Genomic DNA, 27966 nt, shown 5'->3' with positions numbered 1-27966 from the left:
AGCAATATTGCGACAATTAACCTATTCTCGAACTGGCCTTCGTAACTAAAGTAAATGAAGTAAGTAAATTTGATTTATTCAAAAAAAAAAGAAACTAAAGAGATATTCCGAGATCAACATCCGGAAAGACTAGTCAGGCACACCACAGTATCCCTCAAAATAGGGATATAAACGAGATCGAAATATTATAGAGGATCCTCATGAGATTCAAAGAAAATGTCAACGATCACAGACAAAAATACAATGTAAAAATAGTCTTAGGAAAAAAAATACAATAATACTCGCCAAATAGTGAGCACAACAATAGAACTTCTGGATATGAGTAGTTATAATAGAATCCTAGCGACGTAACGTGTGAACGCTGAAAATCTGATCGAAGAACACCAACAGTATGAAGAATGTCAAGGTGACAAAGCTGAACAACGTTAGAAGAACGCGATCGATAACGTTGGCCAAATATTCCCATTCCAGAGCACATCTGAACTTTGATGTACGATATCATTTCCCGGAAAATCTTGTGAATCCACCGACCTTCTACCCATTTTATGACGCTTTATACTTCTTGAGTGTTGTGTGGTCGGTTGTTTCATTATAGATGACTGTCTCTCTCGTTCCTTTACTCGGACCTAAAAAATTTTGTTCGATTTTCAAAAAAAGACCTTAGATAGTTGAAATTATAACGTTCCAAGTTTTCTTTTATGATATACCGTTTGGTTTAAAGTAGGGTATCCAATTAAACAATGAAAACTTACAAATGGTAAAAAATAATGGAAACATAGACAGTCAACTTAAAAAGAATAAAAAGATTTGGAAAATAAATGAGTAATAAAAAATAATAATAATAAAATACAGCCGCCTCAAACGATTTCAACCGGACTGCCGCGACGCGTCTGCAGGTGCGGCTGCGGGAACGGCGAGAGTCAGCGAACTGGAACTGCACACGTGAGAGAAACAGAAAGCTAACGACTGCATTCGCCGCGGAAGCATCACGCCATCCTTGTTGAACACATCCAGGGAGACTGTATAAGAATACTTGACTGGGAAATATTCCTGTGTAGTTAGCTACCTATTTCAGAAACATATCTCTGCTTTCAATTAACAGGTGACATCCACTATGAGCTGATTACAGCTGTTGGAGGCTAATGTGCACAGAAGCTAAGCTTGGCTTAGATTAGATTAGATTAAATTAGAAGATCTCGGTGCACGGCCTTACCTGACTCGTGTATTGCCTAGTAAGAGCTGCAAGCCGTGTTGCATACGAGTACGACGACTTGTCGGAGATGTTTGAAGAAATTGAACCGAAAAACGCACGTGGTCGAGGAGGAAGATGCTGAAATCACAGAATATTGGGTTGCTCTTCAGCCAACCATCGAATGAGAGATGGCGCTTGTAAAAACCGAACCGTGAACTTATTGCAGTTTCAGATAGAATGATGATTGGAAATCAATTCAAAAGAGAAGCTAGATTTTAAGATTTTTTAAAATTATCTTTTCTGTTTATTCATTCATCATACTTCATTTTGTAAGCGAGAAGGCATAACTATCTAAAGTTCAGCGCAGTTGCGTAGGCGGAAGCGGTCGAGGTGGCGCGATGGAGCGTAGCAGTTGGAATCGGGGTCGTAACTAGATATGCGCGTTGAAGACCGGAACAACCGACATAGCATCACTGATCGCTGCAGCCTGAGTGAAGAAAGCGATGGTCCCATCCTAACTGCCGCAACGCTTCGACGCAGCCGCTTACGCAACTGCACCGAAATTCTGATCGCTTTGATTCGACTATAAAAGATAAAAAGTTAGAGGATAAAGTTTCTGGCGTTAATCAATCCTCTTAGGATGCGCCCCCACGTTCACTTCAATTCAGAATCGCTTGAGGTTTACGAACGTGTATCTGGCCTATTCAATGACTTGCGGTGGCTAGCCGATGTGTCAAGTCAGTGCTTTTATTCTCCCAGACAAGTCTGGTACCAATTTATCGACTCCTGAGTGATGAAAGGCTTGGTGAGCACTAGGACGGATTCGAACCTCCGATCGATCGTGCAGGAAGCGGAACCTCTAACCGCTACACCACACCCGCCCCTGATTCGACTATAACATAATATATTTTGTTCTTTTATAGGCAAAGAGAAACTAAAAATGCTATCAAATGGAGCTTTAGGTTCAGTATTTGTGCAGTCTTATTATATTGAAACCCAAATATTGGTTTTTTATTTATTTGAATCGATCAAAAAATTACTTATGCCAAGTTTCAAGAATAATCCACCATTGGCAACACTGAAGAAATCTTTTATTGAAGAGATTTTTAATAGAGTTAAGTTTACTTGAGTTATGATTAAGTTTACTTGAGTTATGATAACTTGAAGTTTGTTAAACGAACTGTGAGAGTTGCATGTTGAAGACCGAAACAATCGACATAAAATGAAGTTTCCCAAACTTTTATGTTTAATGCTTATGTTTAGAAAACTTTTTAATTCAATTCGTTCCAGATTTCATATTGAAACAGTGGGTTTTCTTCTTTTGCCAATGATTATTAGTTTACTTTGACTTCTGTAGGACATTCGTAGATCATGCATTCGTAAAAAAATAGATGTTAAATATATCAGAATTAATGAGTTGATGTAAATAGAGGACATGAAAATATAAGCATAAACTAAAAGCGTAGTAATTATATAATATATGCATATATATATATATATATAGACTTTAAAAACTTTATAGACTCCAGATTTTATAGATAGAGACAAAAATTTTGAACACTTTTATTTGTTTACATGAAACTGAAGAATACATTATGTAAAGGTTGTCGTCTCCCAACATTTGCTCATAGAATCGCATCGCAAATTTAGTTCAAACAAATTTAAAATTAACTCTAACATTTTTCTAATTTTTTTATTCTTAACAAATTAAAAATTTTCCGTTTCAGATATTGAATATTAACCCAATTGGGGATATTGTGTTATTCGTGATCATATACGCGTCGAGTGGTGTGGGATTGGGTTCAGCGTAGGGCAAAAATGAGACCGTGGTTGGTCTCCGGCGAGGTGATCGCAGTTTTAGTTCAAAACCTGTGTATCCATTGTAATTTACTCAGCTGGATAGAAGCACTATGGTGGATAAATGAGGTCGAGACGGTCATGCTTCTATCTTACAGAAATTTTTCGGCGGATAAATGCAGCGGGAACACATTTCCAGTCATCCTAGCACTGGAATTGGGTATTGGATAGTTGGACAAGCGATCAGTTCCTGCAACAAAGTGCCATTGCTGCGAGTTTACGCCAAAAAATCAACCATACACAAGTGACACGCTTGAAAAAAGATGGCGCCGGTGTTATCATATAGACGCAAGTTCTGCTGTCATTTTCACCGACCAATCATTCAGTGTTCAGTGTTTGCAAATCTATGAAGGAAAAAAAGAAAGTTTCTTACTGAAATCGGATCAAGCTGTTGGATCAGTAACGGATCGAGTTGTGACATCGATAGTCGTTGTTCCTCAATCACACCGAACTCATGCCATAACTCTAGCAGAGCGACCGGAGGACTGAGCACAAACATGTCCACAAAATTGTTGTGCACCAGTCGACGTACCCATCGTGACAGAGGACGGTTATAGTGCTTTCGACCATGGATCGCTGAAATTTTGGATACATAGACATTATTGAGGATTTTAAAATGCTTTTTTTTTTTCATGATAAATTCATTATTCTTTCATATTCGAGGTTTCGATGAGAAAAAAAAACTAACCAAGAACAATTGTGGCCATCAATGTTCCAATAACGATCAATATGATGATTCCCATATAATACCAACCTGAAATGATGTTGAAAGGAGAAAATTAAAAATTTTTCGCTATCCAATCTCGAGTATTATGCAATTTAGAGTTTTTATGAACTAGCAACTCAAAACTTGTAGCAATTTTACTGAAAGTTTGATTACAACCCTTTGATTTATGGTGCAAAATCGCGTAAGCGATTAGTAATGCAGTACAGAGCGATTTTTTTTTCTGGAGAATACCACGAAAATGGTGATATTGGAATCTCTACAAAAAAAATATGGTTCAAGGATAGACAGATCACGAGCGTGAGCGTATTTACGCTCAGTCTACCGAATCCTATTGAAAAGCGACGTGGGAAACGGTCTCTCTGTACGAATTCCCCTACGAGGCATCTCACAACGCGCCACAATGTACACGCCGCGCCTTTGGCCGAGTGAGGACGATAATCAATGAGCTTTCTTCAGCAGCCTTAGCGTGTGAATCCAATGAATATGGTGCTAAGGGAACCGCTGCGTACACAAAGATGGCGTAATAAGGTGCCTCGCAGTAAAATTCGTGCGGAAAAGCAGTTTACCACGCCGTCTTTCAGCACGGTTAGGAGGAACGTAACATGCACATACTCATACTCATAATCTACACCTATAACCTTATTCACAGGTGAAAAAATCCCAAAATCGCCAACATCATAACATGCTGTTTTTCCGCTCATACATGACTATGTCAGTGTACTATTGTACCGCAACTGGTTACTGAGTTCCAGAGAAGTAAAGGGAAAAAGTTAAATTTAAAAAAAAAGTAAAAATAATTACGAAAAATTCCAGAAAAGCAAAGTCAAGCTGCGTCCTCCAGTGCTCCAGTGATGTATACTGTGGATCCTTTGGAAAAACAAAGGAACACTGCACTGAGCCGCGTAATTTTTGCATCATAGTTATACTACTGTGTTCTAAGGCAAATCACAGTACAAACGATAAATTTGTCCTCACAAATAGTATGATGATCTCCAGAGAAATAAGCGGATTATATGACATGCCGATTACTTCACAGTTTTGTGCCGTGCAGAAAAAAAGTGTATAGACGCTTATTTAAAAGAGAAAAAAAAGGAAATTCTTTCTTTGAAAAAAAAAAGGTCAAAAATGAGCAGAGCAAGTTAATCGAAATTCTGCGATCGGTTCTATTTCAGGATAATGGGAATAATTCAATCCCGGGCTTTGGGAAAACCTATAGAAAGAAGCGGTTGTATGTTCAATCATTCCCAAACTAATATAATGTGAACAGAGTAGATGCATCGTCGGGACAATCACTGCTTATAAAATTAAAGGTTAAGGATATAGTTCAGGGTGGCTATACTTTCTACTTGGAGCAACGTTTTACTACGGAAAATGCCACCAGAGTTAAAGATTATTGACTCACTGTCACAATCTTCGAAAAGTATCTGAAATCAACATGAAATTAGTTGAAACTCGTTCCACTTACTCATTAAAGGTACGTAGGTGGATGTTGATGGCATTTGATTGCATACCATAAGCATCATGATGGACATAGTAAGAAGAGTGTTGATACCCAGATACCTTAAAAATCAATAATGAAGAAAATCATGCGAATGTTAAATGAAATTGAAGGGACTTCAAACAATACAAACTTGCAGTGAAAATCAAAGGTTTGATGTCACATATAGTAGTTATAGCTATACAATTATAGTTACATTTCTAGTTAGTATAGTTAGTTATAGTTATAGTTTATGCATGTAAACTAAATCTGTTCAACCGGGTGAACGCGTCGCGTCTGCCGCAACGCACGCGGTTCCTCCTGCACACACTCCCCCTACTCCTTACTCGATACCAACCAAATCGTCTTTGTGCTCATCTAGTTGACTGACTAAACGTCGACACTAACTTCCAGAAACTTACAATTTCTCGTCACGTTCACTTGATGTTGACGTTGGTGTGAAAAATCCCGTTATAGCCACGATGGTGATAATAGAAGTTGGTATCACCTGTACAAATGCATGTCAGAGAAATTCTTAAGGAGCGAAAAATAATTTTCCAATAATCAATAAGAAGTGGCAATAGTTTAATAATAAATACAATTAATAATAAGTAATAATATTCAAGTAATAGTAGTTTCAAAAATAACTTACAAGATTTACAACATAGTAGAGCGGTTTTCTACGAATCACTAGATGAGCGTAAAGAAGAACCCACGGATTTACGCAACATTTAAAATTTTGCTGAAGGTCGAGAAGGTAAACAAATTAGAATTAAACAAGAGTAACTAAGAATGAAAAAAAAAACGCTCACTTCAACTCGTTCAAATTCGAAGCTAAGCACTTCCCATTCATCGTTACGAGCCATATTTTTCAAATTCACCAACGGATACGTTGCCCAATAGTCAATTGAAGCCTTGTCGTGGGTCCAACTTGATATGATAAACGTGCAATTCTGCGAATCGTACGGGAACCATTTCACCTGAATAAGGGTCTTTTGTTACTATAATGCTATGCGAATATTCGTCTTATAATCAAAAATATAAATAACCCTTTGCTCTCCTTTTTCGCCGTACGCGCGACGAAAAATATGTTATAGAATATTGTTGAATATGTTATTAATATTGAAAATAAGTTCTTTAAACGCATCACCCCACGAATCTGGCGTATTGTGGATTTTTGTTGGGGCATACGTACATCAGTTATGGATACACGGTTGGTTCCGTTCATCTCTCCTTGCATCACTGTAAAAAAACAGCTCCGGAATTCGGTTCCTTACGACGTTTTCTATTCGAACGCGCCACCTTTGCGTCCCGCCCCCTCCTGCGATTCGTCGAAAATCCATTCGGATGCTCTGTTAAGCAATTCATTTCTTTCGAGGAATCGCAGGCGAGGGCGGAACGCAAAGGTGGCGCGTTGCAATAGAGGACGTCGTGGGAAACAGCGTTCCGGAGCCTCCGAAGTCTGTTTACAGTGATGCAGGGAAAGATGAACAGAACCACCCCAATATTCATAATCTACAACCCGATATAGGTAGACTCCAACAAAAATCCACACTACCGCAGATTCGTGGGGTGATGCCTTCAAATCCGCTGTCGCCGGCGACATGCTTCTTTAGCTCATTTCAAGACTTCTGGATAAAAAAAAACCCGTTCGTTTGGTTGCTAGTGTTCCAGGTACCTGACTGAAGACTGGAGTGCAAATCAATAACAATTAAATAAATAAATATAAATACGAAATAAACGATATAAAAATGAGTAATGTAAGCCTACCAAGTAAAATTGTAAAGGTGCTAAGTCCGAAAAATTCCAAAAACGTTCCAACGAGATGGAAGAAAGGGTAAAAGGCTTGCGCTGTGGAAGATATACAGCGACGCTATTGTTTAGATGTTTTACATAGTATATGGATACTTTATTATCTATTATATTATTATTATTTCTCATATCTCATTATTATTTATACTTCATATTTACTTGTTAGCGTATATTTTAATACATATGCAAACATTAAGTATATTTTGCTAAATTTATCTGGTTTCTTCGGGGGGCAAAAAGTACAGAAGACCTGCAGCGATAATTTTAAAAAAGAAAAAAGAACCTACAGAAATCAACGCTTCAGCTAAAATTCTAAAACTGAACATGATTATTCAACAAAGTGATTCATTAATATTTGTTACTACAAATTTTATATGCATCATGGAGTAGGCCCCAAAAATTCTTATAAAGGTGTCTCGACTTCCAAGAAAAAGGTATTGTTGTCATGAAATGTTCGACTCAGTCAAATCTCCGTTCGGAATGCAACGAATATAATTTTTCTAGCAGAAACGCAATAAATTTTTCTACTCTCTGCCGCGGATCACGCCATGGCGTGGTTGATTCTTTCATTTTGAAAAAATAGACACCATATACTTACATTCATGGCGCAAGAAAGTTTGTAGATGGCCGGAAACATAAGCTGAACCCTAGCGCCTTGACTGTCATTCGCCCAAAATCCTGTCTCAACCATAGCGTTCATCATTGATTCCGTTTTCTTTCGTTCCAATGTTTCACTGGAAAATCGTCCGGCACTTAGAATCGATCTATTGTGGATCCAATTTAAGTTTCTATACCTGTTGTAAAGATATGTATCAGGTGTCCATATTTGATGATAAGGCAGGATGGTTTTATTGAGCATACTGTACTCTCGTGGATCCCAGTCCAGAAATTCATCGAACCAATTCTGCAATAAGGCACTATTTATGGGAATCATTCAACGAAGAAGTACATTTACAGGTTGCGCCATAAATATGGGCAATTTTTTTCGCGGGTCATTTTTTTTTCTTCAAGCAAATCTTCTGATCCTTCGTCCATTTCACCATGTGGAAGAAGTTCAGAAGATCAAATTATCGCTGGACTTCTCAACCTTCATTGCCAGTTTTTATGTTTATGGAATTATGTTTATGGAATTAGTAGAAGCTATCCTAGGAAATGAATTTTAGATCCTATATGTACAAGGAAAGTTGACAAAGAAGTATTTTGTCACTATATCAAATATTTATCAAATTGTGCATTGAAACAAATAGAAGATGCATAATTTGCAGGCAACATTCGTGTTCCGATCGTAGCTTTAAAGAGCAATGAACCCTATGGTCCACCATACAGTCCTATCCCCAGCGTCTGATAGGTAGTATTCGTGTCGTGATATTGAATAAAAACTAATTTTTCATATTAATTAGATTATTAGTGGAGAGAAGAGGGCGCACGTGTCAATGAGAGAGGCGAGGTGCGTTGCGTTCGCGTCGCGCACTTCCGGCTGAACCAATTTGCAATCGACAATTGTACAACTGACATGGGAAGTTGCGTGTGTCAGTGAGTTCGGTGCAAAACATTAAATAAAGGAAATGTCTAATTATTCTAGAAATAGAAAAATACAGCTTTGGTGCCACTATTAAAAACCCAAAATCATACTGTTGAAAATTTCCATGTGATACTGTTGTGAAAAAAGGATGCTATTTTGCGCAAAAAAAAACGTTGTTGATGAAAAAAAAACAATTTTTACCTGCACCATCCAAACATTTACAATAATGCTTTGCGAACGTTCATCCTATAATCAGAAACTCATAAATAGAAAGGTAACTGAATAAAGAACGCAGAACAACTGTACCAATATCGTACTCGTACTCCACTTACCACTTCTAAAATCTGATATAGGCTCATGCTCACATTGATTCTAGTCGGCTTCAGATGATCAATCTGCAAAAATTTCTGAATGTCTCACGAAAGTCCTTAATCACAGATTTTCCAACAATAAAAAAGATTACTCGAGGGTGAACATTCTTCTCGTAGTACCCAGGATCCAGTAGATCTTCAACAAGACGTCGTTGTTCGTTTAAAAACGCACCGGCGTTGAGTGTTTCGAGAAATCTTCGTCGCTCCTCTTTCAATTGTGCGAGAAATGTTTCATTTAACATGGTGGAGTTACCATTTTCTGAAGAAAATCTTTGTTTGTTTTTCCTGGAATCTGTTCTTTCGAATAGGAAAAACTTATACCTAGACTTCGCCTTAAATGTATATGGTACTCATCCATGAGTCCTTCGCTCAGTTCAGAGCTATGCATCCGATTTTGGCTATACCATTTCTCGTAATCATAACTTGATGAGGACAAACTGCAATTATTAGGTCTACGTACTGTATCAGGGATTCAGGGGAGTTCGGAATTCGTGGGGAAAAAGTTGGCCGACGAATTATGGCCATAATTCGCTATGCATCAACTCACCTGATTCGTTTACCCACTTTCTCTAAACATTCCACGTATGGCAGTACCAACAGTACGAATATCACCATGAAATAAAAAGATCTGCAAAAATAGAAGAGAAAATTATTTATTCGAGTAAAAATTAGTGAAATTAATAGAGACGCGTTTTGTAAGCTTATAGTAAACCACGATGGTGAAGACAACACAGAAATTCCAAATGATGTATAAATTTACTGAGCAAATAACAAAGGCAAAGATTTATAGTAAGGCTAGGATACTAAACGGAAGCAGTTTTGGAGGATATAATCTCTTTAGAAGGCTCTCGAGCAGAAGAGGACTGGACGGATCCAAAAACTCGCATTCATATCCTCCAAAAGTAACTGAGAGATACACTATAGTAGAGTCAAAGCGACATGAGGCATGGTTAGGATCGAGTGAGAACCTCCGCTAAGACCGTTCATCGTTGCATTTCGCTATGAGCCCACCTCGATCCCAGTCGCTGTCTCCACCGCGCCGCTTCGAGCGCAACCGCTCGCGCAACTACAATTTGCTTATTGTCGTTTTGACCCACCTATATTACAGTTGGCCTCGAATTTTCAGCTTTATGATGGCAACGCGGGTTCGAGGATGGAGGAAACGTGTGGGCGTATCGGAAAAAAAATAATGTGTTACCGCAGACGCGTCGCGTTCACCCGGTTGTAGCTATTCGGCTACAAGTGGGTGAACGGTTTGGTGGGAAATTTACAGTTTTTCAAGAGATTGCGAAAATTCAGCATTTCAAATGATGATTGTAACATTTCCCGGCAGTGTTGTTCCGCATAACTAGAATCAGAAATAACACTTTTTACAGTTTTAAAGGAATTTCTTGTAAGCGCTTCTGTTGAAATCCGTAATTTTCCCCCTCAGCATTGATGACTATGGATCGGACGCTGGGGATTGGCAGCATTCAGTGTCGTATTCGGAAAGTCACGTGTTTACAGTTCCTGATAGGTAAGGTGACGAGGTAAACAGCGAGGTACGGAGGCAAGAAATTATGAATAGGGCGACGTTTCTGTACTAACATGAACTTAACTTACTTTTTGAGCAACCGTCGGTGCTACTAAAGGTCCCACTAGTCGCTTTTCGTGCCAACGATTCGATTCTTAGAACGCACGCACGTTCCGTGTGCTATACCATAGAGGCAATGTTAAACGAGAATTTTCAAGATTTAGCAAGCTTAAGATTTGGTAAGGTAGGGAAGCGATATCTTACCGATTTAACACCGCCATTGTGTGAGATAAAGGTCATAGGAGTTCGATTACTTAGAGTAAGAGAGAAAGTTTTCGTGTCTTCTTCAATTCTATGAGGAGAAAAACGTTCCCCTCATTTATTAAAAGTGCAACACTCATTTTGATTGCATTTATATATTTCATGTATATATATATATATATATATATATGTTGTATTCATTTATTCCCTCATTCTTTATCGATTGATAACTTCAAAGTAATACATGCAATACCGTTCATCAGAAATTACTACAACATTCACACAATATTTTCAAAGTGGTTAAAAAATCCTTTGGGAAAAGGAAGAACCAACATTATCTTCCGCCAACAAAACTAATGTAAAATTTTTAAATCTTTGTTTACTTCTAGACATTTAATGAATGAATGAGTGATCGTCACTAGCAGCAAGTGAAGAGGAAAAGTAAGAACAATTTCAGCGCTTATTCCCCATTTTTGGGTTCTAGCAAAGCATTCAATATTATGAACGGAAGAATGACCTTTTTCACCGATTGGCCTTGCACGAAATAGGATGCACCACCCATGAAATGGCGCAGCTGAAACGTTTCAAAGGAAAAAAAAACTTTACTACAACAGAAATATCACGTTCAAAATCCACGGTTTTGGAGTCGGTCGCCCTCCATAATCAATCCTTTACCTTCAGAAAATTCAACTGGATCAACACCACCAAGAACGTTTCTAAATTTTCAGTTCTTTTCTTCTTTTTCTTTTTTCTTTCTTTTTTCTTTTTTCAGTTTTGCAAATTGAGATTTGGGAAAATTTGTTTCAAAATAACGTTTCGGCACGTTTATCAACCGTTGATGATTATTGTTTCCAAGTAAATAAACGGAGGTATACATTTTTACTCTGAGACAACATATCACGAAATTGAGATTGATGGATTTCTCCTCGAACAGATAGGTTATACGTATAGTTCAGAAACGTGAGCGCTATCACGCTGAATTCCCACTAAATAGCATGGAAAATCGCCGTGAGAAACGGTCACGTCGCACAAGATCCTCCTGCGAGGCACCTCATTACGTCCCTCGCTTGCGAGACTTGGCTTACGCCGCTTCAGCCAAGGAGAGACAATGACAGCAGTCCATTGATTCTCCGCTGGCTCTTACAATTGAAAAAAAATTGCGGGGAAATTTTTTGAAAATAACACACGAAATCCAATTGTTTTATGGAACTCTAGCATAGTTAAATCTTTCACATCACACAAACACTTTGGAACACCACAAAATCACTGCTATATTCAGAAATTTGTATCCTCAAGTTCTCTTGATTACTGAGATCAAGCTCCAAAAAATAATTGGGCACATTAGCAGAAGAAAAGAAATTGATGAAAATGAAATTTTTTTCTCACGAAGTATGTTGTTTAAAAAACTGTTAAACTATTTAAAAAAACTGTTTATTTACTTGGTTATAGTTTTTTTTATTAAATGTATGGTATCAATGATGTAGTATCTACAGATGAAAAAATTCAGAATATTCGTATGAACGAAAGAAGCAGTCCGTTTCTTTTTTCTTAAATAAAATTATTAAAGCGTAAAATTAGTGAAAAAAAAATAAAAATGACTTTTGAATAGTGTTATGTTTAGAGAAAAATTTAGCGGGTAATGATTTCTGACTAGGTATTAATTTCAGAGAAAAATTTCAGAGAAAAATGATCAATGAAAAAAGACTACTTGTTGAATTTCAAAGAAAATTATAAGAGAAAAAAACCAGGAGCACGTCCAGGAATCTCTAGCACCGGTTGCATTGAACTCTAATCTCCCCTCAGCTGCCTATTCACGCTCCTTCGTACACATCCTTTGATGAGTTTGCGGTCATTTGTTTGCTAGAGATAGAAAGTGAAGAAAGTGAGAAGAGATTAAAAAACAGAAAATTATAGGTTGCGCAAGAGAAGAAAACAAAAGCAAATTAAGAATTGTGGCCATTGCGGAGCAGATATAATTGGTTCTGGATATTGACTATTCCTGATGGAGTTGGAATGACAGTTTATCCAAAAGTACATACCCTAAAAAACAGATTTTACAAAGTAAAAGTTGCTAAATGACTTACACGAAGTATTCCTGTCGGCTAATAGCGAACATATGAAGTAATTCCCTGACGGATGAACTGAATCAACGAATGACAGGCGTGGCAACATTTTGACGAGTGAGAGGGAAACGCAGCGCGAGTTCGAACGAGTTCCAAAACGCTGGGAGCAAAGTTTAACTAGTAAAATGCTCGTGAAATGAGTTTCTTCACAAGATAATACACAAGAAGAGACTTTGTTTCGTCCACCCAGTAAATAAGCTGATTCCCCTCAGGGAATAGATGTAATTCTCACTCATGTTTGCGCATAGCTCTTACTAAACGAACCAACACTAATCAAAACATCCATGACCTATTTATTCATTTAAAAATCAACAAAAATCAAGTCAGTATGGAAAAGCAAAAGCACTACCTTGTAGAGGAAGAAATGATCTCTCAAATAACTTGTCACATAACGCTTAACTCTTTTTTTCTGTGCGCGAATTCAAATTTTAGAAAAAAAAACGCTATTATTTCCCGCATCAACCCAATCCATGTCATCATTCACCGCCTCCATACCAGAATTGGTTTACGGCACAGAGTCTTCGCCCGAGGGCGCCACTACGAACATGACAGGATTACTCCCGAAGTTCGACACACCAAAGGACACAAAAGTATAGAAATATGTATTTGCTTTAGGAGAAATTGCAAAAGTATACACGAATATTTTTTTAAATGTTTCTCATTTTGCAAAATTGAGAATATTGGATCAATTCTAAAATTTTCAAAAGAAGCAAAGACACCATTTTTTTCTTGATAATAACATCCCTAAAAATTATGCCGTCCTTCTTTTCACTGCTCTGATTGTTTCAGCTTGTGTGAACTTAACCACAACTCTCGTCTATATAAATAAAATAATATGGCATGCTCGAACTTACAGAATTAAACCTATTCCCCCGTGGACGATTATAGAATTAGAGAAGGGATCTTTGTTTCCAAACAGTTTTTTTTTTACCAGAAACTTTTTTGGCAAGTAAAGCGTATACATCAAAATTTGAATTCAGAACTTGGAATAATATCAACTACATAAGAACGGACAATATACTTAAAAATGTTCCTAGAGAGATTCATGACAAAAAAACCTCGTCTGAACTCCCGCAAAGGAAGAGTATCGAACATCCATTTTCACATTTAAAAAAAAGTTGCAATAAAAGAAACAAGGCAAAAACACTCAAATATTCGGAAAATAACAACATCACTAAATAAAATGTGGCTTTAAGGGTGTCAAATATTGGCGAGGGTGGGCCGGGAGGGCGCCGCAATTCCGCGGTTGAGCAACCAACCAACCAACCAACTCGGCTCATCATTCGAATGCACACAGCAGAATGAGGACGGTCGACTGCACAACGACGATAAGTATGGGTGTGTATGTTGTCGTAGGAACCACATTCGCAAAAGAAAAATACTCGAAATCCACAGCGATTTGCTCCTCGAAGTCATCCGAGGAGAATGGCGATGGAATCGTCGTCGTCGACGACGACGGCGACGTTTCCGTTGTCGTTGTATACGTACGTTGTCGTGCATGCATTAGCTATTCTCTATGAATGGCTGCCTCAAACGTGTTTATGCCCACACCTGGAACACCACTATTTCAATCAGACAAAAAGAATAGCTGTTTTTCGGGTGGCAGCTCGCCGTGATGGCGATGGAAATAGCAAGCGAACGGCAGAGAGTGAATGACTTCGAGGCGATGAACAATGCGACGGCGGCAGCGGAGGCGACCACTCCCCGGAATTTCGTGTCGTCGAGTTCAACGAACCTTTCACGTGTCTAGAACTTTTATGCCAATGTACTTTTGTGAGTGTTACAAATGGCGCTTCTGAAATCCAAAAAAAAAATAACTCCCATCAGGTGCTGCTGCCTGCTTTTGTTAGAGATTACATCAATATCCTTGTACTACGTTCTTTTAGGTGCTAACACTTTTCTCTGAAAGATTTCCTACTAAAAATTAGAGATAAGAATACAGGCTCTACACGACAATCAGGTGTCGGCTTCCTTACGATTCTGATGCTTTACCCCAAATAAATGTTTCCCAAGATGACAGCTAAGAAATTTTGAGGAAAAATAAAAAAAATATAAATAAATAATAAAGAAAATTAAAAAAATTAGGGCTAGGGATTGAATTAGGGCCGAGTAAAAGTTGTACGGAAGTTGATCAAACTTTATTGCAACAAGAGCTGAAATAACGGAAAAACAATAATAGAAATAAAAAAGGAAGGTGGAACGAGGAGTAATCACGCAATAACTTCCTTAAGTAATCCAGATGGGATGGATGCGTAGAGTGGACGCCAAGTGTGTTCAACCGTGCAGGCGCGACGCATCTGTCGCAACGCCCCTGCGCTTCCTACGCTCGATACACACTGCCTCTTTTCTCATCTGTTTCAAATAAAAATGCAAAATAGCAGAATTTTCGAAAAAAAAACAGTCAAAAAAGACGATTGAAATTCTACAAAATGCCAAATAGTTCGTAAACACTTTTCCCTGAATAATTCAAATCTATTGAGAAAAGTTTTAAAACAAAGAAGCTAGAATTATTCTTCCAAAAAGTCGCTAGAAAAAAAAATCAGAGATTTCCAGGAATTTCTAGAAACGAGCGAAACAGATATTTCAACGAAGGATCTTAGTACCTAAATTTAGAGGATTAGTTTAATCTTAGTAATCTGTAATTTTCCATGATTTCTTATGTGCCTTTGCACATATTTTTGACACCATTGAAAAAAGTCGAAAAATTATTTTATTACTACAAATCAGGGATGAACAATATAACCACCAACACTATCAGCATGTACCCATTCAACGGGCGCCAATGCCATTCTTCCAAGAGGAGAGGAGCTGCGACGCTAAAAACAATGCTGGGAACTTTGATCCTTCTTCAGAAGTTCTTTTCTTCGTGCGGATACTGTTTCGAGCCCCGAAACAGGTGAAACCTGGATTCCTCCAGAATTTTCCGCGTCACCTTTGCCGTGTTAGGCCTTCCCGTTGCCATATAGCAGTGTGACATCGACTTCGTTTGGGAGTTTTTGGCGCACTGCATCGGCCTGCTTCTGAAGTTGTTTCATGTGGAGATTTCGGCTTTGATTGTCTGATTATCCTCCAGCAGCTCTCAGAACAGAACACCTTGCGAATTCGGAAGTGCAAAAGTCAAGGTAGGTGGAAAAGAAATTATGTAAACACCGAATACTTCAAATTATTTTCGTCTCTAAAGAGATTATGGCATAAAGAAGTTGAAATTCATTTTTGAGAGTGTGAAGAATGTTATCTGAAGGAATGAGAAGCGATTCGTGGTAGGCGAACACAAGGGAAATCCGCATATTGGATGTGGATGCGGCTGCATTGATGCGCGATGTATGAAACGTCATACAAACAATTAAGCTAGGCACGAATAGCCCTCGCCGGCCACATAATTCGTCGCTGCTGGCTCGATTTTGACGCTAAATTTCCGGTGTTGCTGATGAAACAGCACACTGCACAGGCTTAACGAAGAGGTCCGACGAGAAATTTAAGATCATTCAAAACGAGAAATTTAAGACGAGAAATTTAAGATCAAGATTCAAGTCATTGCTAGAAGGAATTTGACGTTGTTTGTCACTTCTAACATCGAAAACTTTCAAATATCCTCAAAGGATAGCGTTTCGAGTTAGTCAAGTTATGCACCACCGCATTCACTCCATGAACGATTGAGGTTTACGAAATGTCCTATCCTTACAATGACTTGCCGGGATCAGCCGATGTATCAAATCAGTGTTTTTGCCCTCCCAGACAAGTCTGGTACCAACTTATCTACCTGGAGTGATGAAAAGCTTTGTTGCAACAAGAGCAATTTTGAACCATCGATCGATCGTGTAGTCATACGCGAACATCTTACCCACTGCACTACACTCGCACTTAGCTATAGCTCTAAATGGACTATGATAGCCAACGTATCACGAAACTGACGATGCTAAGATCTCTTCACAAAAAGAAAGTGCTAGGAGTGTTGACCACTACTTCACGATCATGAGAGCGACTGCGCCCAATTACCCTTTATCGTCCTGAAAAACAGCGTGGGAAACGGCCCTGGCGATCGAATTTCCCTACGAGGCACCTAACATCATCTCGCGTGTTCGAGCGCAAGGATGCCAATGAGCGGCAGAGACAAGTTCAGCAGCTCTCCATTTTACTCTTGCTCACGGACGCGGTACGTGCACCGTATGCCTGCGCCCGCATGCGTAACACGTGGATAAGTGTCTTGTAGGGGAGTTCGATTGACAACACCGTTCCCACGCACAATTTTGCTAGACATAGTTAAGGAGAATTGATCCACTACTCGTGATCCTAATCCCTTTACAAAGAGATCTCGCCACTATCGTCAAATATGTTATATTAAAATGAGATGGAAACCTATTATTCGTCATTATCTTGAGAAGACGCCTAATCTAACCTTATCTTAATTACAGATGGACCTTATAACAAGAAAAACTGAGTCAAGTAGAACCAACGAAAGAAAGCTCACAATCACAACTCCATAACCGCTATTTTGCAGTGGACAGTAGACAGCTATTCCATGTGTCACTGAAGCAATCCACACATATTCAACGTAAATGTCGAGAAACTCTGATATCGGCGACTTTAACTCTATTTTATAGCTCCCACAAGAATAGTGTCGCAGCTAATAAGCAGAAAGCTTTAGAGAGAAGGCAGAAATAGATCCGAAACCAAACGGAGGTACGACGTATCAACGGTAAGTTTTAGCAATATTGAAAAAAATAAACCATGAAATAGTAATGATGGCAGCTCGTGAATCCTTTTTGGTTCCCTTCAATTCCTTAAATTATTGTCGGCAAAGTTCACCTTAAAGAAAAACAATCAATATGCACACATAGTTCTGACTCTTACTGTGTTCAGCCGTGTAGGCGCAATGCCTCCGCTGCAACTCACAATGTGTCTCTATGTGACACGCACTCCTCACTTGATCATGATCCAATCAAAGCAATATCTTGCCCATCGTGGTGAGTATATTCTACGCCGACTATAGCTTAATCTTTGCATAAGGAATTATTTCCAGTTAAACAAAAACGATCCAGTTTTTTCTCTCTGCTCTCTTAGTGACCTGAAACAGTTGCCCGGCAACTTCTTTTCAAATCAAAGAAAGAGAAAATCCATTGATTGCATTTGTACTTTCACTTTTTTCTTGGAAATGAACTGCTTCCTTCCGATTCTAAAAATGTCTAAACCCATTCTTTCTGCGCTACAGTTAGTTTTCAGCGTTGTATTTTTTAGCAAATACTCGCCTCTAAGAACGTTGCTGAGAAAAACAATTTTGGAGAAATCCTCAGTACAAGCCGAAAGGTCTGTTACTCGCTTCTAAAAAATCATTACGAGTGGTAATAAGCTAAGCGACAGAATCTGAAAAGCGAGTTTAACCTGAGAAGCTAAGAAGAAAAAGTAGAAACTACTGATTCGATCCTACTAACCGTATTTTTTAAAGAAAAGTAGGAAAAAACACTCGAAAAGTAAAAATCTTTACAAAAGTATTTTACAAAACAAGAAAATTTGTGTTTATTCTGCACGTTTCGATGCAATTAAACTACGCATTTGTTCCAACATTGCAGTTTCTTTCTTCTTGCGTTCTTCTTGAGAAAAGCCGGATAAGAGACGTTTTTCTTCAACCGTTAATACCTAAAAAAATTCATAACTTAGACATGCTCTAATCCACAAATTAAATGATCTAGAAGTGTGTACATTACCTGATTCTCTTTGCGCAATCGAGTCGCTTCCATAGCTTTGTGTCTCGTACCACTCATTACATATCCTACTTTCTCAAACTCGCTAATTTCAGCAGATGAAAGACCAATTTCACCTGGAAGAAAGGAAATAAGAGTAAGTTTTATAGCAACAAAATGAATCGGGAGAATTCACCTCTTCTAGGAATACGCTCGCCTCTAGCTGCATAAGCAGCCATAGCTGCAGCTTCGCCCTTCAACATGTCTTTACCATAGCTAAAAACGCAAAATGTAGTGATTTTGCTTAATAAATGAAACGATAAAGAAACGTAGAGATGTAGGAGACTTCAAAATGTGCCTCTGAAAAGAAAACATACTTTGTCTTGATATTGGGCCCGAGCTGATTACGAGCCTGAAGGTGCTCAGGCAATGCTGGTCCAGGCATCTCCTGTTCTTCCCTGGCTTCTCTTGCTGCTTCTTCCAACCTCATGTCATGAGTAACTTCTACCCATTCATCACTGTCCTCATCATCACTATTTCCCTTCTAAAAAATAATTAACTGAGCAGATACTTAAGAACAGTTAGAACCTGACAAAACCTATGTACAGCAACATTGTATAAAAAGAAACTCTCTCAAAAACTCAATAAGTAAAAAAGTTCTCTCGAAGACTGGATGAATGATTCAAATAATTAGAAAGAACCTTTTTCGCCTTCTTTTTCTTTTTGCTCTTTTTGTCCTTCTTGGTTTTCTTTTCTTTCTTGGCCTTTTTCTCCTTTTTCTTCTTCTTTTTCTTCGCTTTTTCGGTGCCGTTATTTTCCGCTTCTGACACATCACATTCAGCTACTTCTACAAAACAAGAATATGTAAACGAACACAACATTATCGACAAAGCTATAAACAAAGACCTCCTTTCATAACATCAGCACGACGTTTCTTCTCTTCCAACTTCTTTTCCAAATTACGCTCTGCTCGCAGCTTCTCAGCCTTTTCTAGTTCTTTGCGTTTCGATTCCTCAAGTTCGTGGTACCTATACGTAGGTGAAACAAGTATAGGTGAAGAAAACGGCAACTGCACTCATTATAACGAGTGTGGAATATGAGCACATACAAATAAAAAACCCAAATAGGTTCCACCTATAAAGAAGATGCGTAATCGTCTGTTGATTGACATCTTTTCGTTATAAATACGTTAAGCAATTTTTTTTTAGCAAGCGGCAAGCGAAAAATTTAGACTTGGCAACGAAAATACTATATAGACACTGTTAAGTATTTGAAGTCATGCGAAAAACAAAACAAGCAATAAAAGGTTTTCACAATTTTCAAGAACTTACGAAGCATAAACGTGTTCGATTTCGCTTTGTGTAGGAGAGAAACCCCAAACTTCATACGCCCCCTCCTCCATAATACGTAATCTTCGCTCACGACGCCTGGAAAGTGGAAAAAGTTTCCAGTGATTTCTAAAGAAAACGTGGAAATAATTCTTTTTAGATATCAAATACGTGCAATTAGCCTATTACTATTACTCATTACTAGAGGTTAATTCGTTTAAAAAGATAACAAACCTCTCGTTGTAAGTATTTCTGATCGCAGTTGGACTTTTAGAGCGTGACCGAGATCTTGAGCGAGACGCTAATCTCCTTCTGATGTTACGTCTTTTCGGAGAACATGAACGAGAACGACTTCTGAAAGAGAGATGTTGAGTTCACCTTTACAACGGCACGTGAATAACACCTACCTGTCACGGCGATAGTCGTCATATGGGCTAGCGCGGGTTTCATGCCTGCGTTGATTCGGTGATCCACTTTCTCTGTTATTTCTGGGGAAAAAAACGAAATGTGTTGAATAGAAAATTCAAAAGAAGAACTAGGACGTTGACTTGACAGTACAAGTTGCATTACTTCTATTCCACATAAGAATTACCAGAAACTTCTCATGCATTTCACTGCTTCTGAGTACTTAAGTAAGTTCTAACGCATTTAATTCAAATAAACGCTAGTTGAGCTTCAAAGCACTAGGTAGGATTATGTATACTGCAAAGCTTTCCCCCGACTATTAGTGTCACCAACAACGAAAGTTGATTGGCGAATCAAAAAGTAATGGACAGAGACGAGTCGTTTAAGCCATAATTGAAGAAATACTAGTTTGCTATCTAAAAACCGCTTTAAAATAGTTTGATGTCATTTGTTTACTTAGGAAGGGAGTTCAAAATACAAAGGAATTGACACGAACGAAGTAGATTGATCCTTCTAGAGAGTCAAAGTCAATTATATGTGACTCAGCACAAAGATAGAATAAAATACGCAGATCTGCCAATTATTTGTATCACACCTGTTCATGTATGATGACCTCCTTGTTTCCAGGGGGCTTCGAGACCGAGATATTGACCTTCGCCTTCCATGATACGGAGAACGTGTTCGACTACTGCTGATGAAAGCCTTTTAAGAACTGCCGGAGATAATACAGATATATTAGTAAATGTTATAAATGTAGAGGCTTGCACAACAATCGGGAACTCACTCTTCACGAGTACGACCATCCCGAGATCTACGTCGTCTCTCGCCGTGGTAAGGTGATCGTGAAACGCTATCTCGGCTTCTTCTGATAATACAATGTTGTAGTACACATGCTTTCGCGAAAGACATATTTTACATACCGTTTTCTAAAAACACGCTTCACTACTGTGACATTTTAGTGGGATTGAAGAGGTAAGACGTTCCTCTATTAAGTAATAAAGGATAAAGGATAAAGTGCCTGGCGTTAGTCAATCCGCTTGGGATGCGCCCCCATTTTCTTTTTCCCTTATTTCATTTCAGGATCGCTTGAGGTTCACGAACGTGCAACTGGTCTATACAATGACCTGCTGGAGCTAGCCGATGCGTAAAGTCAGTGTTTTTGTCCTCCCAGACAAACCTGGTACCAATTTATCGACTCTGGAAGGATGAAAGCTTGGTGAGCACTTCGAACTTCCGATCGATCGTGCAAGCAGCGGAACCTCCAACCGCTACACTACACCCGCCCACAGTAATATGTAATAGTAATAGTATTAAGTAATATTTAAGAAAAACAACCTTCACTCGAAAGAGATAAATGACATGAATGAACAAGGAGAAGGTAGATTTGAATGTGGATATCTGCAGTTGAGTAACGGACGACCACCTAGCAATATTTGGTGAACCCCTACACTTCTTCGCTATACTCCTTCAATCCATTGTTTCCGTTATAATCCGAAAACTTGAGGAGAATGTAGTGACCAATTTCCGATCTTTCACTTTCCCATTTCACTCAAAATCGATTGTCGAATCCACCATGATGTTTCGTGTAGTTTTGAAGAACCAGTCTTCGAGTATGCCATTAAATCGTCGACAATTAACTAGAGTTTTGCCGTGAGAAATCGAGAAGTCCTATATAATATAGGAATTTCAGTTCTGATATCGTAACACACGAAGTCCAATATTCCATTATTGGATCAAAAAACAAGACAGTATTATATATACTATACTATTATAGATGCGATAGTTGGACCTGGGGGTCCGACCCCTTTTACTTTTGAACGCTTGGTGAAGGGATCCTCATCACTCCGGGTGCACCCCACGAGTTAGACATCCTTCACCTTGAGCTTCCCTATTCCACCTATGCGACCTATTGTACACCTTCCCTTCATTCTGGTAGTACGTTTTGTTTGTTTTGAAAGCCTTACCTGTGCTCATGAGAATTCTTCGTTGCCCTGGGACTTCGTGATCTTGAACGTGACCTCGACTGGGAGACAGATCGGATCGGGCGTCTTTTCGGCGATCCAGACCGAGAACGGTCACTAGAATGAAAGTCACGAGTAAATGTTCTAACGCGGTATGTAATTCTACCAAGGAAAAAAAAAACGTTTTTTGAGTATTATGAAAGTGATACCGTTCGCGACGTCTTTCTTCGCGAGGACTACGACGTCGCTCTCTTTTCCGGACCGGTGACGTGCTTCGTTGACGATTTCTGGAGCAAAGAAAGTTATTGAAATACAGAAAAATCATTATGATGAAGAAGAGCGCAGCAGAATGAAGAGAGCTGACGCTTCTGACGAGAAACCAGAAAACTCTGATCTTCGCAGAAAGATGAGGAGAGTTGAGTCAATGAAAAAACGTATAGATCAATGTTAAAGAGTAAAAAGACTGCTCAAGTTTGACAATTTCTTGATAAATCATAGATGAAATGATTATTTCCTAAATCTGACGGCGTCGGTGAGTGATGAAAGGTGGTGTATGATGTTAAACTGAATAAGTCAGTATCGCCACTTCCTAAAAAAACCATAACACGGTTTCTAATGACACATACATTAAAATGAGAAGGAGAAGAAACTAACATGGAAAAAAAGCATCCATTCACTGTTCGAATACCCCCTTCAATCTTTCATGCCGTAAACAAAGAGTTACTTCGTAAATTTTCTCTGGAACCATATAACCCTTACCGAAAAAATCCGTACCCATAAAATTAACAAAAAAGTTAACACCGCAACTTGTTAGCTTACATATCATAGATCCTCTAAGACTAATGTTTGGATCTTAGAGCTTCGATTGATTTAGTTATTTACTTCCAGAAATAAGAGCGACACTGAGTACCTCCCAACAACTACATTTTACCCCCTGCTTGGACTTCTAGTTCAAAATCGTTTTGAATAAAAGCTGCTTTAACTTACCTAGATGAAGATCTTCGCCTTGATGGGGACCGGAAACGTTTTGGTGGCGAATTGCCATTTCTTCTTGGAGACCTGCTCGCGGACGAGTTTGATCTAAAAGAAAGAGACTGAGAGTACTGATAAAGGATAGTTTTTTAAAATTTTTCTTGTATATCTTTTGCTCCTACCGCAGACAGAGACGTTTACCAAAGGGATCAAAAACGACATATTCGTTACAGTGACAACTGAATATGTGGACAATTATCAATGTCAGTAGAAAAAAAAGCTTTCAGGGAAGAGTGAGAGAAAAATTACCTTCTGCGATCACGCTCACTTTTCGTGGTGGTTCGTTTTCCAGATTTAGGAGAGGAACGACGAGAAGTATCAGGCGATTTGGACCTTCAAATGGAACAGAATAGATAAACGAAGATAAGAATAAACTATTGAAATGGTTGGAAAACAACAGCGAACCACTATTTCCTGCTTGCAGAAAGCAAAGAGCTACTGGTCAGCCTTACCTTTTTCTGCCGCGACGCCTATCAGGAGATTTGGAAGCGGATAAAGCAGGAGAATCAGCTTGTGACTCGCCACTAAACGAAATTTGTAGCCATCATAACTGGGAACACAATAAGCGATTTGAAAACAAGCACAACAAACCGCTTGCGGTAGCGAAAAGGAACGCTACTATCGCTGCTTCTGGACTTCGAACGTCCCTCACTATCGTCTGATGAGGAACTTGATTCCGCCACGCTGGATGGCATCCTGACAATGTTTGTAATTAAGATGCAAAATGGAACAAAACCAACTTTTCTGAGCATGTTGTGATACTGGATGAAGTGACAAAAACAGAAAGGAAAGCGGAAAACAACAGAGATCTCCCTTATTTCTGGAATTTAAAAGAAAAAGTATTAAAAGCAAGGACAGAAGCGAAGAAGATAAGTAAGCTGACCTAGCTCACCGAAATGACCAGGAAAACATCCAAATATAGAAATTCAGAAAATTTTCGAAGCAGTTTAAAGGTTCGACTTCATTCCGAATTGGAGCACGAAATGTTCTGCCGTGTCTATGCACACGTAAACAGAAGGGGGTGTTCGAAATCCAGGCTGGATAGATTTTCCTTGGGATTTCTCTGCGATTTCACTTACTACTTCGCACTTTGTTTTTCCTTGGAGGTGTGGTTTCTTGTTTCTCTATGTAGTTCTTTGTGTTATGGTTGTTGGAAAGCCGAAGAAGAATCTCTCTAAAGTAGTTGGTTTGAAATTGGCAGTCGATAATGAATGGTCGCATTTCGGGGATTGTGGGTTTTTCGTCGAAATCATAAAGGTTTGCTCCTTCCATTGTTATCGCTCAGATTGGCTCGTTCTGTTCAACAACACAAAACGCCGGGGTTACGGTTAACGCTTGTTTTATAAAAAGGGTGCATGACCGTTTTGTATCACAAGTACTATGAAAGCATCCTCTCAGATTTTCTTCCGGACGTTTCTCCTGATCAGGGAAGGAGAAAGATAAATGATACAGTAGCTGTGACCTTACTTCAATAGCGAAAGGAACATCGCGGTGGCGCGACGCGTGCTCGCAGAAGATTGATGGGGCGAGCACTTTCCATAGTAAGTGAAAGGCTTCCCGGACCTCTCTCTTCTAATTTTTCTTAGTAGTTTTTCATCGTCCTTTTCGAAAAAATAGCGCATGAGTCGTACTATATGGTCTCAACAAAATTATTTTTCATCGGTTTTACCTTGTTTTGCTCCTAAGGCAGGTCCACGACCTCAGTTTGTGGAGATTCAATTACTGTACTTTTTTTTGTGAAATTGTGCATCAGCAGCATCATTTATTGTCATGGTACTAAGAAACCTTGAATAAAGTGTACTTGGGGATTCAATTGCACTCTTATTTCTGGAAACTCTATATTCCTTTATCTCTTATTAGCTTTAGCCTAGATTTCATGGATCCTCTAAGGCTAATGCTTAGCTTTTAAGGCTCTGACTGACTTGGTTATTTATTCCCAGAAATAAAAACTTCCTCAGTGCTCCCCAACCCAACTACGTTTTACCCGAAGACTCTTTTTCTGCTTGTTTAATAGTTTTTCTTCTCCTGATGCCAGGGCATCTACTTAAGGATTTTCAGTTTGTAGGGATCCGAGTCCTTTCTTTTCGTGTAATTTTGCAAAATCAACGTCTCTCTACAATGAATGTTGAAATTCTACTATGTCCTCAACTAGAAAAACGCTAATTGAGCGGAGCTGCACTAAGAGATGCAAGGGAAATTCAACTCCTGCAAAGTAAAGTCGTAGAGACCCCTAACCAACAATACTAACGACAAAACTAATGAAACACTGTTTTGCTAAGAATTCCCAGTCTTATTTATGGATTACTTTACGAAAGAACGATAAAAAGGAAGAAGAAAAGAGATCCGTATAGCTTGTCGTGCTCTGTGGAAAGGGAGTAGCGCGCGTCTGCACAGAAGACGCGATGCTTCGCCTTAATACAACATGTTTTGCACTATTACGTTAAATGTATCTATAGAAAGGGGAAGGACGAGTTCATTTTATCAAATGTTTTGAAATTCTGCTTCCGGGACCACAAAAAATTCCGGAAATATCCACAGCTTAACTCGTTGATAACGACAAGATTAATTCTTCAGCATGACATCACAGTGTTGCGCTTCTTCTGTTGCTTTTCCGCTGTGGACATGGAGATCCGGTGGGCATCGCAACGAAGGCTAGTCGTCACAAAACAAAGTTCGAATCTAGAAGTGGATATCAAAGAAGTGACAGAAGGTGCTCTCTGGAATCTCTTTGAACCATCATTGAAGGCAAGGACATTTATGCTTATTTACATCCTTACGCTTTTTTTAGAAGAACCATCATTGAGTTCGTGTTTCTCTAACTAGGTATATTATCCAGGCACAGTAGCTGTTCATTAGAAAGTTCGAAAGCAATCAATTAGGTTAAAGGGATTACCCCACGAATCTGAGGTGGTACGGTTTTTATGTGGAGTATTCGTATACGCAGATTATGGAGAGGGGGTAATTCCGTCTATTTCTTTCTAATTGCCGTAAAAACGGCCTGGAAGATGCGGCGCATGCACAAGGCTGGCGCGCTCCAATCGAATTTCTTGTAGAAAGCCTGAAGCCATATTTTCCGGGCCTTTTTTGCGGCAATTAGGAAGAAATGGACGGAGTCACCCCCATCTCCATAATCTACTATCCCGTATACGAATACTCCACCTGAAATTCGTACCACCTCAGATTCGTGGGGCGATGTCTTCAAGGGATAGCCGTGGCTTTTTTCCTGGGAGCGGCGTCCATAAGAGTTATGAGACTGTTGACGTACCAAAACCTCATAGGAGACAATACAGTGCAGTGGTAAGATGTCCTGTCTGCGTCTGCACAGTCGAAACTGGTTGGGAGGAGCATGCGGTGCGGAGGGGTGCACTCAACCGCTTTCTTATTTCTGGGAGCACTATCTCTCTTTTTCTCTTAGTAGCTTAAGCCTAAGGTCCTGCCATAGATCCTTTGAGGCTAATAGTTAGGTTTCAGGGAGCCGCCCTATATTGTTTTTCACTTCTGCAAATAAGTGTGTGGTTCAGTGCTTTTCCCCCAAACTGCACTTTACCCCGGAAGTCCCCTCCGGTCAAAATGATATGAATCGTCGGGCGATTGCGGAAGCGGTCGCAATCGAAATGGCGTAATGGAGATAGTGATTGCGAACTCTCTGCTTGTTCTAGTCCGACTGCAGAATAAGGTCCCACCACGACCGCAACCGCTAGCTCTACCGCACCACTTCGAGCGCAGCCGCTTACGCAATCTCTTTGATCTTCAGGGGTTTTTTTGACCACGCTATACCTGGGTTGGCTCCGACAGATTGTATAGGACGCATACGTATTCGTAAACGTCGCGTTTTGCGTTGTTTATGTTCGTATTATCATTTTCACAGCCATTATGAATATGGCCACATCGGTGGAACTTCATAAGAATTAATGGACACCGATATCATCGTGCTATGTTTTCATTGACGGCAACCGGTGGTATTATTTTGCCTGAGCCTATAATAAAGACTCGCAAAATGATTGTGGCGCTATGTGGACATTGAAAAAGTCGTTCGAAACTGTGTCGAAATGAAAGATTACAGTCATTTCCAGCCAGTTGAAACCGAATCTGATATTTGTTTTTTTTCAAATGTTGGGTCATCGAGATAAATCTCTTGGTCCTCCTTCCTGGAATTTGTTTTGAGTCTGAGAACCAAATGTATGTTGGGGAATAGAAGGAGAATTACAAGCGTAAACTGTAACTGTTGTATAATATTTGAAAATATGAAATAATAAACAGTATTAAACAGCAGCTACAGTTTACGATTATCATAAAATTTTCAATTATGCAAGAAGTTAAAAATATAGGATACATCTTCCTTTCTTTGGTTTTCTTTGAAATTATTTTCTTTGATTCAAGAGCAGCTGAGCGTGGAGTTCAGAGTTTGCTTTAAGAGTTTCATTTTTTCTGAGGTTACCTTACCCAAATGGGATGTTAATTCCCTTGTGAGATTAAATAACTTTTGAAAAAATAACACATCTAAGCTTAAACCTCACAAATTTATCAGCCAACTTAGCCATATTTTGCTTGAAATTACTATTTAGAAGAACAACTGTTTATTTACAACCTGTCAGTGGAACTATACATGATCAACGGGATTTCTCTAATATCACATTAGGCGGCGAGCTGCATAGGCGTAACACTTCGGTAGAACGCAGAAGATTCATTAGATTAACCGATGATAAA

The 27966-nt window shown here is 39.0% G+C and overlaps 2 protein-coding genes across 4 annotated transcripts; both read right to left on the bottom strand.

The window, feature by feature from the left end:
- Positions 1 to 339: 339 nt before the first annotated feature.
- RB195_009222 (uncharacterized protein) lies at positions 340 to 9573 on the bottom strand (the record flags this gene model as incomplete). Of its 2 annotated transcripts, XM_064196103.1 has the most annotated exons (16): positions 340 to 478; positions 532 to 626; positions 1214 to 1330; positions 3423 to 3625; positions 3738 to 3803; positions 5242 to 5336; positions 5676 to 5761; positions 5906 to 5995; positions 6066 to 6233; positions 7664 to 7799; positions 7860 to 7969; positions 8789 to 8833; positions 8920 to 8982; positions 9051 to 9217; positions 9280 to 9395; positions 9506 to 9573. In XM_064196103.1, 16 exons carry the CDS (start codon positions 9571 to 9573, stop codon positions 340 to 342), a joined length of 1764 nt encoding a protein of 587 aa, XP_064047248.1. The 2 variants fall into 2 exon arrangements, with proteins under 2 accessions (XP_064047248.1, XP_064047249.1); XM_064196104.1 differs by lacking the exon at positions 5906 to 5995.
- An 8796-nt stretch (positions 9574 to 18369) lies between these two features.
- Positions 18370 to 27800, bottom strand: RB195_009221 (uncharacterized protein; the record flags this gene model as incomplete). 2 transcript variants are annotated; one of them, XM_064196101.1, is made up of 18 exons in its annotated part: positions 18370 to 18489; positions 18558 to 18670; positions 18730 to 18809; positions 18911 to 19077; positions 19235 to 19380; positions 19440 to 19561; positions 19865 to 19960; positions 20096 to 20215; positions 20269 to 20349; positions 20862 to 20954; positions 21051 to 21131; positions 22231 to 22344; positions 22437 to 22514; positions 23215 to 23307; positions 23509 to 23592; positions 23712 to 23783; positions 23851 to 23955; positions 27772 to 27800. In XM_064196101.1, 18 exons carry the CDS (start codon positions 27798 to 27800, stop codon positions 18370 to 18372), a joined length of 1794 nt encoding a protein of 597 aa, XP_064047246.1. The 2 variants fall into 2 exon arrangements, with proteins under 2 accessions (XP_064047246.1, XP_064047247.1); XM_064196102.1 differs by lacking the exon at positions 27772 to 27800 and having other exon boundaries at positions 23851 to 23954.
- Between the last annotated feature and the right edge of the window lie 166 nt (positions 27801 to 27966).

Source organism: Necator americanus, chromosome III (genome assembly GCF_031761385.1).
Source record: "Necator americanus strain Aroian chromosome III, whole genome shotgun sequence".
Lineage (NCBI taxonomy): Eukaryota > Metazoa > Nematoda > Chromadorea > Rhabditida > Ancylostomatidae > Necator > Necator americanus.
This window is presented reverse-complemented; position numbering and strand designations above follow the sequence as displayed.